At 46.7% G+C, this 15966-nt stretch overlaps 1 protein-coding gene across 1 annotated transcript in view; it reads right to left on the bottom strand.

Annotated features, from left to right (window-relative positions):
• LOC144719736 (palmitoyltransferase ZDHHC17-like) overlaps positions 1-15966 on the bottom strand; it is a 30605-nt gene that overhangs the window by 3044 nt on the left and 11595 nt on the right. The window contains exons 6-14 of the mRNA XM_078595902.1: positions 13938-14002; positions 11218-11380; positions 9892-10017; positions 8343-8485; positions 5970-6069; positions 3964-4086; positions 3115-3177; positions 2047-2140; positions 1306-1389 (exon numbers count right to left, since the gene is read on the bottom strand). Coding sequence (XP_078452028.1) covers positions 1306-1389; positions 2047-2140; positions 3115-3177; positions 3964-4086; positions 5970-6069; positions 8343-8485; positions 9892-10017; positions 11218-11380; positions 13938-14002 — 961 coding nt within the window. The remainder of the gene's footprint in view (positions 1-1305; positions 1390-2046; positions 2141-3114; positions 3178-3963; positions 4087-5969; positions 6070-8342; positions 8486-9891; positions 10018-11217; positions 11381-13937; positions 14003-15966) is intronic.

Genomic DNA, 15966 nt, shown 5'->3' with positions numbered 1-15966 from the left:
CCTCTGCTGCCCACCATGTAGCCCCGTAGCAACCTTCTGTGCATGGTTGCAGGACACCCATCCACACACTGTCCACTGCTCAGCGTCCGAGATCTGACGAGACTGGGCTAGTTCCGGGTGCAATTTGGTCATAGGCAGAGTGACGACGATGAACCAACCGTTCATGACTCTGCGGTGTGTGAAGATGCACTCGATGGAACGAGGAAAAACGATCCGATCACAGTCTCTTGGTTCAAGAGGCACCATAATACGATAAAATCATACACCCGACAAAATAACTAATCAGAGATTTGCCCTCTCCCATGCACGGAAGGAACCGGGCGTGTGTTTGCCCACATATGGTCATTGCGGATCATTAATCGAGATCAATTGTATCGATTGCGCTCAGCCGACCCACAATTTACGCGCATCAAAATTATTTGGGAAAATCATAATTTGCGTGGTTAATCGTTGCGTCGATTTCATTGCGAATCGATCCACGGACCGAGTAATATTGGATTGGCTAATATCGGTGAGATCGGTGATTCCATCGCAGTCCGCTTTCATTGTGACCACAGAGCGCATCACGCTCGAGCCATCAGAGAGTCCTTCCGACTCGTCACGCGTCACGGATGAAGGGCCGCCTCTACGCCACGCGGGGGCGCGCGCACGCGCGGGATCCTGCGCTCGTTACGTCAAGAAACAAACACAAGCAGCAGCAGTAGCAGCAGCAGGCACCACTGGCTATGGCCATTTCAACGCCTATCCATCGACTCAATGTGGCAGAGTTGGGGAATGTTATGTGGCACAAGGATGAGACAATAACTTGCACCCATATTAATATTTTGTATACATCGTGTCACTCGTGTGTGTGAATTGCAATGTTTGCCCGTGCACGGGCAACACATCATGCACTGGATTTCAAATAGGAAGGTGGAATAACAACGCAGATTATTCGAATCAATATGTACTCTAAGTCAAGTAAATTGTTCATCAACCTTTCGCCTCCCTTGTATGATGTTTAACTATTGCTGATATTTGTCTTTCTACATTATCCTGTTGTTTTGTTCAACTCTGCATGCGATTGTTTCATTTATCTACCGATGTAACTTACTCTGTGATTTTATGTCACTGTCGACCAACCAGCTTGAGCTGGACACCTTAAGTAAATCTTCCATGAAAATAAACATTTATCAACTTGTATGCACTTAAAATATACGCCAGCGAGCGTTGTGTTATCTAGACGCGACACAGGACCCCGCAGTTGAATTCCGAACATTTTGTGCAGAAGCATGTAACACATTCAACAGAATTTTCTCAACTCACAAAAGACGCATCCCCCGAGGAGCCATGTCAACCATGCCAGTGAAGACAGCATCAAGCCAAAGTAGTGCCTCCAATTCTTTGCACCTAACACAAACAAACAAACAAGCATGTTAGTTATCCCTCGTCACCAGGACACACAATTTTAATGTCCACATTCACCTCAACGAAACGTTTCCATCTAAAAATAAATCCCACATTTTTGAGCAAAGCTCATGCAATTGCAGCAGGAGCGTAAAGCAAGCACATGTCCTATCTGCAATCAGAGCATCACTGGGTGCCGCACTGCGATGTGTCCATGACTTCACACCGGTGTTAATTTTGTAAGTGAAATTGTAGTGGGAACATTCGTAAAAAACGTTCTATTTTAACTTTAGTCAACGATAGCTCTAAGTGGGTGTAAATAAATTAGGCTGAACGAAGGCGCAGACCAAGATAATTTAGCAATGGTATTTGAAACAGCAGTGCTCTGAGGGACACAATAATTGATCATTCGTTTTATAAATACATTTAACGTGAACGCCGATTGGCGGACGTGATGATATGTGGAATGGGGGGGGGTGGGGGATAATATTGTCTGCCGAAATGTTTTGACTGCTTAAGTTGGCTAGATTAAGGGGAATGACTACATAAATCCACAGACTAAGACTTGACTAAAGTTCCACAGGCTGTCGTCAACTAGGCTAAGACTCGGAACTAAATACAACAAAGTGTGGAGGAACCTCACACTTCCTCCGCACTCACCAACACAGTTTCCGATCCACCAGCAGTGGCTGTCGTAGCCCTCGATGCATCTGCCACACATGGGGCAGTGCTTGGAGAAGGGGGGCCTAGGTGCCTGGGTTGTGAAACGCAGCAGACAAGGGGGGGCGCCGAGTCACGTGACGCACGCCAACACGAGTAAAGCAGGGCGTGCGAATGCACATCTTGCAGCCACATAACATGTAAGAATTAAGGAGCCGGCGTATAGTTTAAATAGTCAAAATGTCAGATATGTTCGGTACACCAATGAACGTTGTGCGGTGGGTCATGTTTATTGTCGGTCCTGAGGCAATGGTAAAAATCTCACAAATCGGTATGGGAATCGGTCCATTCATTAGACCACCACTGTCGATTTCCCACAAAGTGGTACGCGTTTTATTGACCCCAGAGGAATGATGCCCTCAGGGATTTGACCTCACAACTTGTAAATGAGTCACACTCTTCCACAGCGCCACCCCGATTGCCTCTCCCGTGATTTATATAAATGCTGATCGTCACTGAAGGCGCCCTCTTCAGCAGGCTTGATGATTTAAGAAAAACAGTTTGGGTTTCTGGGAGAGCAGATGTTTTTTCGTGGTTTGTGAACCCCACCTTGAAATGGATAACAAGCATGTGGTACTCGTCCACTCTTAATTGCACGTGGAGAGGGAGAACCGGTGGGGAGATCGTGATGGGAAGATTGTGTTTGTGCAATGACAGCACAGCCGGATGCCATGCTCGCCTGGCCGCCCTCCACAGGGAGTACCCGGTAGAGCCCTGTAATTATGCCATGACTGAGACGGGAAGTTCGGCAGTGAGTGGCCTTGATTGACCCAACTCTCGCCTTACGTTTCTTCTCATATGGGCCCCAAATGTGCTTTATAAAGCTCAGCCAAACATTCCACTTTGCTTATTCAAGGTCGCTAAGTGTCCCCCCGCTCCCATCGCTGGCCCGCCCAGCGTTCAGCCTCGTCAAGAGACAGAGTGAAGGATGGAGTTAAGGATTGAGCAAGCGAAGGACTGAGAGCAGAGAGTATCATGCTGGGACTGAACCGTTCGGGGTGAACATACCAGGCAAATTATGCAATACGTGGACGCCGTGAATGTTCCAGCCTCAGCCATTTTGATGACCGTCTGCAAACCACGCACGCAATCGTAGTTTAATGCAACACACAAACACACCAACACAAATACACATCAATTTGAAAATACGCACGGCAAGTTTACCATCTTCACCATCATCATCAACGTCGTCAGTCCCATAACCATGGAGCTCGTGGGGGAACCAGTGATGCTTTAGCAATCAATTCTCTCCACCTTCTGCGCTCCTTTGCGACCGGCACGTCTACCCTATTTCCTGTTGCGCACAATTAAACTTGCCCACATTGACGCAAAATCAGCTCTGAGAGTGTCACCACTCTCTCGTAACCTTTTATGGTTTGATCGTGGTAAACACGCGAGCCCGGTATAATGAGCCGGTGTTTTCTGGGGGGGGGGGCGAGGACTGTCGGCATTTACTCAGGAATAACCTTAAGCGATAATTTACAGTTATACATCCACTGCTTAACGGAGCCGTCCCTACACCGTATCATTTGACCATACTACTGAAATGAGGGGGGTGAGAGAGGGGTTCCCAGGACCAAGTTAGGTATCAATAAACTCTGCACTAAGCCATGGCCAGGAATCGAACTCAGGCCAGCAGGTTCATATCGCAGTACACAAACCACTGCGCCGCTGATCTCCACGCCACTGCAGCTTCACTCTGAGGCCCGGTTTACTCACGGGTGGCTGAAATCAGGATTTGACGGCAGCTCGGTGCCCCCCGACACGAGCGTCAACCCCCGCGAGCCACCCAGCCAACGCGGCGCGGGCACACGCGCGCACCTCGTTCGAGACGGTGTTGGGTGCACGTGTGCAGACCTGTCTCTGCTCCTGCTGGTTCCTGGCGATGCCGGGTGGAGGGCGTGCCACCTTCGCGAGGCAGTAAAATGCCGCTCCGCTCACAATCACGGCCAGCGGCTGGGACCAAGCGCCACCCACGTGTGCACACGGCCGTCAAAGAAACAATTCACGTGAAGGCGCAAGGAAATACAAATACCGCTTGGCAGCTAAATAAAGCTTTAACTGGTTGTTCTTTCGTGCCAATGAGCACCATGTGTTCAGCACTCTATAAAAACCCTGGCTTCCGGGCACCTCCAGCCACCACGTTTTTTATGTTTGGAGTTGGTGGGGTCCAATAAAATGTTTACGGCACCGACAAAGTGTTTATGAAAGTGTGTGGAATGTGTAAAATGACTCTACAACATATTGAAAATAACCCTTTAAATTTAGATTTTATTTACATTATACTTAATTCAGCGGGAAGGGCCGTGTAAGCTTTTAGGCTCTATTTCATGGGCGTCCGATGTTATGCAGCACAGATCTTGGTTACAAGGTAATTATTAATTGTGAATCCCGAATTACCATGGATCAGTTACATTTATTAGAGGCACGAAGATCTAGATGCTCTGATTACTTACCTGTGATGAGGTTACGTTGATTTACTCGCCACAAACCTGAGAGATGCATGCCAAGCGTCGGGAGGAGAGTTGACTATTCCCACATGGCTCTCTCTCCCCCTTGCCTCTACTCGCAGCCTTCACCACTCCCAAACTCTCATCCATTTCTCCCACCATGGATCCTCCTCCCCACTTCATCAATCCCTCTCTGCCTCCATCTCTCTCCCCATGCAATATAATTTTTCTGAAAAAGCTAATAACTCAGTGTGCTTTACCTGGTAAAATAAACACACATATATTAGTGACTTGCTTACCTTTCCTATACTTTGCACTCCTATCATGTTTTCATATTGTTTGTCGTTGTAACTTTCTGACCTACCCATGCTGGACATTTGTGAAAAAGCACTTCATAGTTCATCGGAATCCTACAGTATAAAGAGTATGATTCTGCGTTGTTAATTGACTTGCACATTCTATTCCAATAAGCATAATTTTACTGTTTTTTTTTATTGTTTTGCGCTAACAATCACACAATTATGGTAACATACCTGCTGACATCGTCACACGTGGTTGTGTACGCATGCTACAAAACTGCCACCCGTCCACAAATGACATCACCGCGTCAATGTAAGAGCGCCGGCAATACATGAATGCATCTCTGCACTCAAATACACGACGGCAGCCTTGAAGTGCCGTTATTGGCTTCCTCTGCGTGCAATAACGCCACAGCGATGTTTTGCCGAGACTGGAAGTGGCCATCGAGGTGTCGTGCATTGGACGTTGCATCTCGCACCGCCCTCAGCTCTTCCACAGGCGTGAGAGGCATGAGTTTTGACGGGACGACTTAATTCATTTCTGTGCTGAGAGCCACGCGTGCTGTCAATTTTTGAGACCTTTCAATACGAATGCGATCATTTTACCAAGAGGCTTTTGTCATCAAACACTACAACAGCTTTAATTGTAGATTTGAAGCTTTCGTGACTGCAAGGATTCATACTCTTTGGTTCTTTCGGTAAAGTCACGTAGGGAAAAAATAAGAATTAAATAATAAATGGAAACAACTACATTAAATCACGACGTTTCGGGCGCAACACAAGCGTCCTTCTTCAGGTGGGGACAACGTAGCAAAAGCACAACCGCTTAAGTGTGTCTCAGAGATGGCTGTGACACACTTAAGCGGTTGTGCTTTCGCGACGTTGTCTCCAGCTGAAGAAGGACGCTTGTGTTGCGCCCGAAACGTCGTGATTTAATTTAGTTGTTTTCATTTAATTTATTGAATTTTTTACCTACGTGACTTTACCGAAAGAACCAAAGAGTACGACAACAGCTAGCCGTGTCCAGTGTTGGTTGACCTACTAAGATGGAAAAAAACATATAAACAGCCAAAATCAAATGCGGTGCATTGTGGGTGAAAACACAAAGGATATGAGGCCACAGCCAAAAGAACCACGTGAAGTGCGTCCACAGCATGGTGGACGAGAAGGCAGCAAGCTGCGCTACCTTCTGGCTTTCCTGGAAAAACAGGAACCTGAAAAATATCACTGAGATGAGAGACAAAATATTCGCACAGTCTTTGCACACAGTTCGGGTTGCCGCCTGGCCCCTTGTTGAGGCAGCTGCTCGGGGAAGCCTGCGGCATTGTAATGCCAGAGGAAGATAACGGCCCCGGTTTTGCTTAGGCTGGTCCCGGTTTCTTGTCAGTTGTGTAGCAATGCACTTTTTAAGTAAGTCCAGACGCTAGTTATTGCGCACTCTTTTGAGTCCAGTCCATCACAAATGGGCACTGATCACACAGAGTAAGCTCTGTGAAATAACACATTATTTTAAGTCTGTTGCAAAACTGGCTCAGGATCAAGGATGGACACGTAGTTCTCCCCTCTTCCGCTATTGTGAGAAATCCTTCTTCCCACGATACGTCCCGTTTTTATTTTGGCAACCTTGCACACCATAGTTTTACACGATATTTGAAGATTGGAGTCAAATGGCTCGGTTACAGTATTCGATGAGCAAGAATCTAGATGCTGTACAATAATTTATTCGTGGTAAGTTTGTATTCTCTACTCGCCAAAAAAGCTGACAGCACAGCAAAAAGGAACTGCAGTGGTTTGGCTGCACAGGCCGGAATCCCTCTACCCACCCCTTGCCCTCCCTCGCCTAAAATGCAAGTGGAAATATCGTGAGGCAGTCGAGTGCAGTTGTGCATTGACATGGTAATTTTAAAGTCATGTATGAAAAAACACACAAACAAAATTTGAAGTTGATGTGATTTTCAGCAAAAGCAGTGAACATGAAAGAAAACTATGCAAATATATTATGTCCTGTTATGGAGCATTATGTGGAATGCCCCAGATAAAAAAACATCTGGAAGCCCAGCAGTATTCACTTAACAAGCCTGACTGCTGATTAGACCCTGAAAATCAAAACTGGTTCAGTATATACCTTTATGTTGAACTTATTTCGCACCGTACGTATCCAACCGTGCTAATCAGAGGTGCAAAATACTTGTATTGATAACTTAAATCGGGAAAGTCAAGAGGTCGACGGACTAAATACTATGTTGTACAAGTGAATACAAATAACAGCTGGCTGAGAAGGCGAGATCATGTTGTGATCTAGGTCACCGAGGCAGCGGTAGGGTAACGCTGTAGCCATGGCAACTATTCTCCGTCCACTAAATTGTCACAATTCATTGAATTGTTTCTCATTTGTTCTGTGTCATTTGTACGTTATCTTGCCACCCTGAATAAACCAGTTGGGCAGCACCTGCAACTGATTTTACAATGAGTGTAGTCTTGGGACTTTGAACTGAGCATTGGCAGCTGCATGGTTGGTGAAACAGTTTATGTGTGTATTACTGGTAGGAACCTCCTGGTTACACCAGCCCACAGGGGATTATTGTGTCTGTCCATCGTGCAGGGAGGGGCTGGGTGGGGAGGGATGGGCTGCGTGGGGAGGGGAGGGTGGGGAGGGAGGGGCTGGGTGGGGAGGGGAGGGTGGGGCTGGGTAGGGAGGGGAGGGTGGGGAGGGGCTGGGTGGGGAGGGGCTGGGTGGGGAGGGTGGGGCTGGGTGGGGGGTGGGAGGGGTGGGGCTGGGTGGGGAGGGGAGGGGCTGGGTGGGGAGGGGAGGGGCTGGGTGGGGAGGGGAGGGGCTGGGTGGGGAGGGGAGGGGCTGGTCACCACGTGGTGCCCTTATAAAACTTAACGTTTAACCTACTCACGCCGGCTTGTGCCCGCCCTCACAGTAGGCCATATTTGCGGAATACACCACGCCGCTATTGACCCTGGCCATTGACCGAGCAACCCAACGTTCCTACCAGCTCCCTCCGCAGGAATGTGTTAATGAACTGCAGTGGCCGGGCTTGGTGGATCAGTCAGGTAACTGAAGCATAGCAACTGGGCTTTGCAGAGTACATGGTGCTAAAGGAAAGGCTGCAGACTGGACCAAGGAGTTGGCTGCACCAGGAGGAGCAGATATCTCGAAGCCACATGTTCTTATTTCTGTTCCTCAGCGAGTTTCCAACCGATCACCTCTGTTTGTGCTTATTTCGAACATTTTAGATGTTTTTTTATCCCAGGCCACCTTCAATAATTGTGCTAATGTACCATAAACGTACTATAAAATAGCCATTGAAAAGTTGTGGATAAATGCGAGTATTTAACAGGTGAATAGATAGAAGTGAAAGAAGTTGCCTCGATTTCTCATTGCACTCCAGTGACTTGCGATATGGATGATGAGTGTAGAAGGCCGTGGTGAGTAAAATGGTAGTAAGCCTGAGGGGTGCATGTTTTGCCATCGTGGTACCTTGTGACTAAGGCACTGGACCCCCACACGGCAGACAGCAGAGTGCCTTTCAGCAGCCATGATTCAGAATTCAACGTCAGCACGCCGCCCACGAGCCCGAACGACAGCCCAGCAAGGAGCCACACCAGCACCATGCCTAGACTCTGCATGCACCCAGGAGGTAATAGCACTTCATGTTTACACCGGGGTGTCATGATGTGGCATCGATTAGTAGCGATTCTTAAGCTCACGATGCACGAGACGAACCACTTGTGTAAGAATCGGTGTTTTTCATTCTCTAAATGATCATCTTGTTTATGCTATGGTGGTCACCCTGACTGGGTACTAATAGCCATTGCTTGAAGAAGATGAAGATGAAAAATAACACAACGTTGACCCGAAACAAATTCAAGATTGGAACAGCTACATATTCCTTAAGCATGTTTTATATTTTCCCCAGGGTTATCCCATTTGAGCTATCAATTTTTTGCTGGTACCACTGCCAGCAAAAGGGCCTCTAGTGGAAAACTGGCCAATTCTTCCAGGCTTGCATGATGTCTCGTAAGAGGTGGGAGGACCCACACATCACTCCTCCACCAAACATGACCTGCAGATCATTGAACTGTTAAACTGTCTTCCCGACAGACCTGTTCTTCACCTGAGAACGGCTGCTTGCGTTGTGGCCGAAATGTCGTGAGAATTATTTTATTATGTTTTATTTTTATTATTTGATTATTTCCCTTCTACATGACTTTACCGAAAGAACCAAGAAGATGAATCCCTGCAGTCACGAAAGCTTTAAATCGAAATGTTAAACATTGGTTACACTATACTCTTTGGTTCTTTCGGTAAAGTCACGTAAGTATAAAATAATAAGAATAAGAATTCCTTTCCAGTTCAGACCCCGCTTGCTTGCCCATCGCCACATATATAACCTCTTGTTCTGACTGCTCTCTTGCTGGTTCAGCAGTTCCACTGCTGGATTATATTTTTTCCGCCTGAGGACGACCGCTTGTGTTGCGATCGAAACGTCATGATTTATTTTATTTTCTACCTACGTGACCTTACCGAAATAACTAAAGAGTATGGATTCCTGCAGTCACGAAAGCTTCATATCAAGATTGGTTACACTGCATTAATGTGCAAGCCCTTGAATGTGCAAGATTAAACAATGGCAGGAAAACAATACTTGTGCACCTAAACAATGATTTACTGTGAAGTATTTTTATCTTTTCTAATCATTCCATTATTAAACAATGCTTACTGAATTCAGCCATGTGCAAATCTGTCTATACGCCTCATTCTAATAATGCTCTCACTGCCTCCCCTGAGTACCTGCTATGGTTGCCACCTGTTCTGGTTTTCCAAGGACATGTGGCAACCATAATACATTTACATGTAGCGTGTAGTTCATCCCTCTTCTGGAACTGTGAGATATTCTTCTGCCCGTGATATACACCGTTTTTTTGTACCCGAGAGGTGGCGACCCGCGTACACTGGCACACGCGGGTGCTTGTGCGCGTGCAAACACAGCGCAAGCTGCGCGCACGTTCCCCAGCGTGAAACTCGCCTTGCGGGACTTGAGTGCGTACATAAGGCGCGATCCGTGGAGGCCTCGTGTCTTGCGCCCCTCCACCAGCAGCCGGGCCACGAAAGAGGCCTTCATCCGTACGGCCATCGCCAACGGCGTTTCACCCTGAGAGGTCGGGAGGGGCGGGAGGGGCGGGGGGGGCATCGCGCCTCGTCTAAGGACACACACGGGCACTTGCACAGATGTAATGACAGGGTGCCATCTGTTGACCAGAGTGACAGGGTACCATCTGTTGACCAGGAGGGGTAATCACGAGTATGGGCGCGTTATATAATAACCAACTAGAAGGGGGGCGTAACTGGGTTAAAGGTAAAAGGCGGGGTCAGTTGGGAAGCTCTGGGAAGCTGCTCGAAGGTTCTAGAAGGAGGCGTGGCCGGAGGCGGGGCCTGGCCACGCCGAGGAGTATATAAGGGGGACGTGACCGAAGGTTTGGGGCTGTCGTGGGGTCCGGGTCCTGGCTGCCGTCTCTGTCTTCGCCGTCATCTCTCTTCATCGTCCGGCCACATGGCCGATCCTCTGCACGGCTCCCATCTTCGTCGTCGCTATGTTAGTCAGCCAGCTATTTCGTTAGACGCTGAAGATGGGGCTGTGTAGATGGGTCAGCCATGCGTAGCCATGTATATATATGTTGCCCAGTGGTTGTGCCTGAAGTGTGAGAAATAAATAAGAAGCCCTCTACACGTTGTATCTCGGAAGTCGCTCACTACACAGGTGTGCACAGCGAAGTGAACTCGACAATTAAGCAGTGCTCGGTTCTGCAGAGATCAATGTGAAATGTCGTAATGGTCCACGTTTTGCTGGTAGACAGCATGAAGCATTTTAAATATTATTAAGTTGTACTTGTCGATCAGACTATGGAGATAAATGTGGGTCAACAAATATTAATAGTTTTTTTTTACACTTTCAAACTTAAGCTGAAAGCATTCATGCTTTAGATTTGTCTGTCTGTAACAGTGGGGGGAGGGGCACTCTTCACTTTTGCGAATATGGTCAAATATCAACCAACTGCCATAGAAAGTTGTATTGCTATTGGCCACTTGCCCTATTGAATTTAAAAGTAGTCAAATTTATCAAAGGGTTACCCAAAACTTGGAGAAACAAAAAGGATTATTTACACATGTAACAGAGCATTCCATACTGCCAATACAATACATTTAAAAGACCTATGCGATGGAAAAGCATTACATGAGCCATGCATGGGCATCATTTACCCACATTTTTTTTGTTGTTACACACAACCAGACCTTGTTTGTGTTACCTAAACTCGTAGCGGCTCGTCCGGCAGGGACCCATGCAGAGCGGTACCTCTTTGTTGACTATGTCGATCGGAGCTCCGGCATCGAGCAGCACCTGTGTGGGCATCCCCGCGCCGCCCTGCACGGCGTAGTGCAGCACCGAGTTGCCGTGCAGCTGGTCCACGCGCCCCAGGGACGCTCCGCACTGCACCAGCATGCGCGTCGGCTCCGGGCTACGTGCGCGTGAGTCCGCGCGTGCAAGACGTGTCGGAGTGGGTTTATACATTACATAGCATGACTTCAAATACGTTTTTAATATATATAAGGGATGACCACAGATGAGGCTGGTGATAGAATGGCAGCCAAATAAAGGAATGCACACCCATGTGGATGACCACTGCATGCGAGATGGATTACGGCATTGCAAGACCGTGGGGGGGCATGGCGACAATGTGGAAAGGGGCCTAATCTGGCAGTCGGTAGATCATGGCTATGCAAGATGATATCGACGATGATGGGAAGATTTACTTGAAGCCTATCGCGCTTCGAGGACAGTGAACATAGCATTCTTTTGTATCACTTTTAAAGGTGTAATTGTTTAGCGCTAATGAGGGAATTGAATAGAGCAGGGTTATACAAACTTTGTAAAATCTACTATTTTGGAGGGAATTCCAAAGTTGGGTGGTATGAGAAAAAAAGCAGAAAGATAAGTGGTGTGACCTGCAGTGTGGTGGTTTGATGCAGTATAGATGAGAGGAAACAGTGTCTGGTAGACTTGAGCCCTCAACATTGGTGGAGGAATCAAGAAGTGGAGTTTATTGGCACGGTAACCATGGTGGTTGTGATAGGATAGTGAAGAAGACGACTGACCACCGGTAAGCCAGTGGTGACTGGAGGGAACCGGTGATGGCTAGATTTGTTCAATCAAATTAGACGGTCGCAGTGCAACATTGATGTGAGTACAAACTGCATTGTGGGTAATACAGGCTTCCATCAGTCCTTGCACGTAATAAATGTGATGTAACATTGATAAATATACATCATTCATACACTGTCAGTTAATAAATACATTAAGTCTGTGTATTTAACCATAATGCAATAACAACACAATTATTTTTCACCCGATATTGCTTTATTTTGTAATTAACCAGACCCCTTATTTGAAAAGAGAGTGCTCTTGCCAATAATTTCTGACAACCCACCGATATTTGTTTCACAGGTTCTAACTCTGCTGAGTATGCACAGACAGTCAAAACCATTTAAACAAATATTTGCTCACGTAAGCAAATGCTGCTGGATGAGTCTGGTCTAGAAAGACCAACAGCTGATGAGACGAAAATACTGAAATTTCATGTAGAGAGAAACATTTGTTTACTGTTCTGCCTGTACAAATATATTAGCAGCAATTTGAGTGCACGCGAAACAATGTATGTGCTGATAACAGTACACAATGCAGTGCCATGTGTACTGTACAGTGCAATAGTTTCCTGACAATCCACTTTTGCAGCAATATAAATTGTTGCACTGTGTACCCAAATGCTCCCACGGGTCTATGCTCTCCCACTGCACCACCCCATGCACTGTTGAGCATAAAGTATGGTCAATAACGTCAATGACCCGCACAGCGTGGGGAGGATCTCATCCAGCAGTGAACTGACCAAGGGCTGTACATATACATGCGATATTTTACCACGTGAGTTGACAATCCATTGTTGTAAATTAGAGGTACGCCAAAAATGAAAGGAGATACATTTTCGGATGATAGGCCTCACGGTTTCCAATGACAATTTTGTAACTGTGAACCTGGATTATTTTCATACTCCGAAATCATTAGCAAACCATCATAATCACGATCCATGGGCAGATAACCCATAGCTGTCCACTGCACATTTTATCATTTGTTTACACTTTCCTGTCTTGTGCCAATATGCTCAAGTAGTGCCACATCTTTCTGGCACCAATATCTTTCGTCGTAAAGTCACTCTCTGTTAGGTCTCCCTCGCTTTACAGTTCCTTCCAGACCATACTTGGCTTCAATTCCCTCCCTCCAAATAAATACATAAACGTAATAGGCCATACCCAACAACGTGGGGTTTCGTGTAATAAAACCGGCTGTAGGTTTGTTGAAATGCATACGTGTGTCTCTTTCTTCATCAGCTAATAAGATAAACACAGTGTATCTATTATTAATATTTTTCATATTGTGGCTCTAAAGAGGGATTTGGTGATTGCAGTGAAGTCGTCCAATCCCTAATGTCTCCGGCCACCACTTCCAACTGGTGCGCTCGCACACTGCCTCCACCCTCTTCCATAACCCCGAGCACGACCCAAATAAGCCCAACCCAGTGTCCTGAGGAAGAGGCAGGGCCTAAACAGAGAGGCGGGGCCGAAAGAAGAAGAGGTGGGTCCTGAAAAGGAAAGGCGCAGAACCAAAAGAGGGAAGTGATGAAAGGGGCCCGATCATGAAGGGTTATTAGGGCCGTATCAGGAAGGGATGGGGGGGCCCAAGGAAGAAAGGGAGGTGCCTATAGAGGTAAAATTTGCTATTGATTTAAGGTAATAGAAGCATAGACTCATATACGTGCAGCAGTACCACAGATGCGGCCACAAGCCAACTAATTTAATATAAATGTAGGCACTAAAAAGAATCAACCTTTTGCTTGGCTCTTGTCATAACAATCTGGCACGCATGTTGGCAATGGACGGCAACATGTATGGCAATCTGGTGGTGGAAGCTGACAATTCCTAATAACGTGAAACTGTTTGCAATGACCGTGGTTCTGTACTCACCCCTGAGTGCGAAGTGCCGCCAACATGATCGGTGTCCGCCCGTGCTTGTCAAGCAGATCAATGTCCTGCACGATAGACACACATTGTCACCGCTAGAGCCCCGCTTATTCCATCACACGTTCAGGATGCACAATCACAAGTACCCGTGGCTCAACATTGCACATTAGAAATTTACTTTGCTTCAGAAAGAAAAACAAACATTGACTTTGCAGACATCTAAACCGAATATTTTAAAAGTAACTTTGTAAGTTAGTTATACACAGATAATAACAATACTGTGCATATTTTATTGTTAATATTGTCCACAGCTTAGAATCATTTTGGTTTGCCCAATAACGAGAAAGCAGATATCATGCATGACGTCATGTACAACCAAACGAGTCAAATGACGGACAACAATCTCCATATTACACTGATACAGGATGTGAAGAATTCCATATTTCTTGAATTACAGTATATATTTATTATATCACCTATTAATGTGAATTACAATCATCAAATTTTATACATATGTAATGGGTTCCGGAGACACTTGTAGAGGTAACTTCTTTATTACAATCCAACACTCCAACAGTCCTTTTACTCTGTTATAGCCTAGGTACACAGCCTAGGTACACAGCCTAGATCCACTACTCTGGCTACGCTCTGGAACTCGCCCTCACAAGGAAGTAGAGCCGGGAGTTCCAGAGTTCCACCACTGGCTCTCACAACATCCCAGGGTCCTGAGATGGCTGGTCTTGGCTCTTGGGTCTTGAGCTACAACTGGCCTCGATCGTCCAGGGAGCTGCCCTTTTATGCCTCGTCCCCACGAGGGGTGGGGCTGTGTGCGCCCCCAGATATCCCACAGAGCACACACAGCCCCCCCCCCCCCCCGTTGGTGGCGCCAAGGGGCTTAAGCGTCTGGGTTGCCTGGAAACCTAGCGCCTGGCGCCAAGGGGCTTAAGCGTCTGGGTTGCCTGGGAACCCAGTGCCTGGCGCCAAGGGGCTTAAGCGTCTGGGTTGCCTAGGGTCCCAGAGCCCCCAGCAGCCCCTCCCCTCTTATGTCACTGCACATATATATTCTTGGGTCTTTCGGTAAAGTCACGTAGATAGGTTCAGAGAAAATAACAAAAAATAACAAAAACTACGACGTTTCGATCGCAACACAAGCAATCGTCATCAGGATTGCATGTCAGGAATCACATCCTTCACAGATGGGATCAGATCGTGAATTTTATGCTCCGCGATCTTACATTGACATGCTAATCTCTCACAATACAATGGCCACCTCTGCAGCTTTGTAGTTGTGGAGGTAGCTCTTCGATCTTACATTTACATTTCTCACTTTAACATCACTAGCCCTGCCCACTTCGATTATGACCCTTGGGCTACACCCATTTCAAACCTTTAAAACATCCTGCCTCAGCAGCTTTCCCGCTATTTTTTTCTCCTGACGATTACTTGTGTTGCGATCAAAACGTCGTAGTATTTTTGTTATTTTTTGTTATTTTATTTGAACCTATCTATGTGACTTTAACAAAAGACCCAAAAATATTAATTCCTGCAGACACGAAAGCTTTAAGTCAAGATTTTATACATATAAATACTGTACAGGGTGTTTAAAAAAGATGGACCCGATTTGAAATCGCTATATCGCTGCAACCACGAACCACCCATGAATGAAACTCTTACCACTTGAAAGGGCGGGGCATAGAGAGGGCGGGGCACAGTGAGGGCGGGGCATAGAGAGGGCGGGGCATAGATAGAGCGGGGCATAGAGTTTCAAATGATTACCGCTAGATGCCTCTCCCAGCGCACAAACAGCCCCTAGCCTCAGTCATTCACAAGACACGCTGCCTCAACGTTCGATAGGTCGCACGGGACCCCAAGACTTGGCGCTACACTCTTGGCCCCCAAGATCCTCAGACATCACACCCTGTGACTTTTTCTTGTGGGGATACTTTAAAGATCGTGTTTTTGTGCCACCATTAGCGACTAATCTGGATGACCTCAAGAACAGAATCACGGCAGCGGTGACTTCAGTGGAAGA

Source organism: Lampetra planeri, chromosome 7 (assembly GCF_965212315.1).
Source record: "Lampetra planeri chromosome 7, kcLamPlan1.2.h2, whole genome shotgun sequence".
Classification (NCBI taxonomy): domain Eukaryota; kingdom Metazoa; phylum Chordata; class Hyperoartia; order Petromyzontiformes; family Petromyzontidae; genus Lampetra; species Lampetra planeri.
The sequence above is the reverse complement of the archived record's forward strand: the minus strand, read 5'-3'. Positions and strand labels throughout refer to the sequence as shown.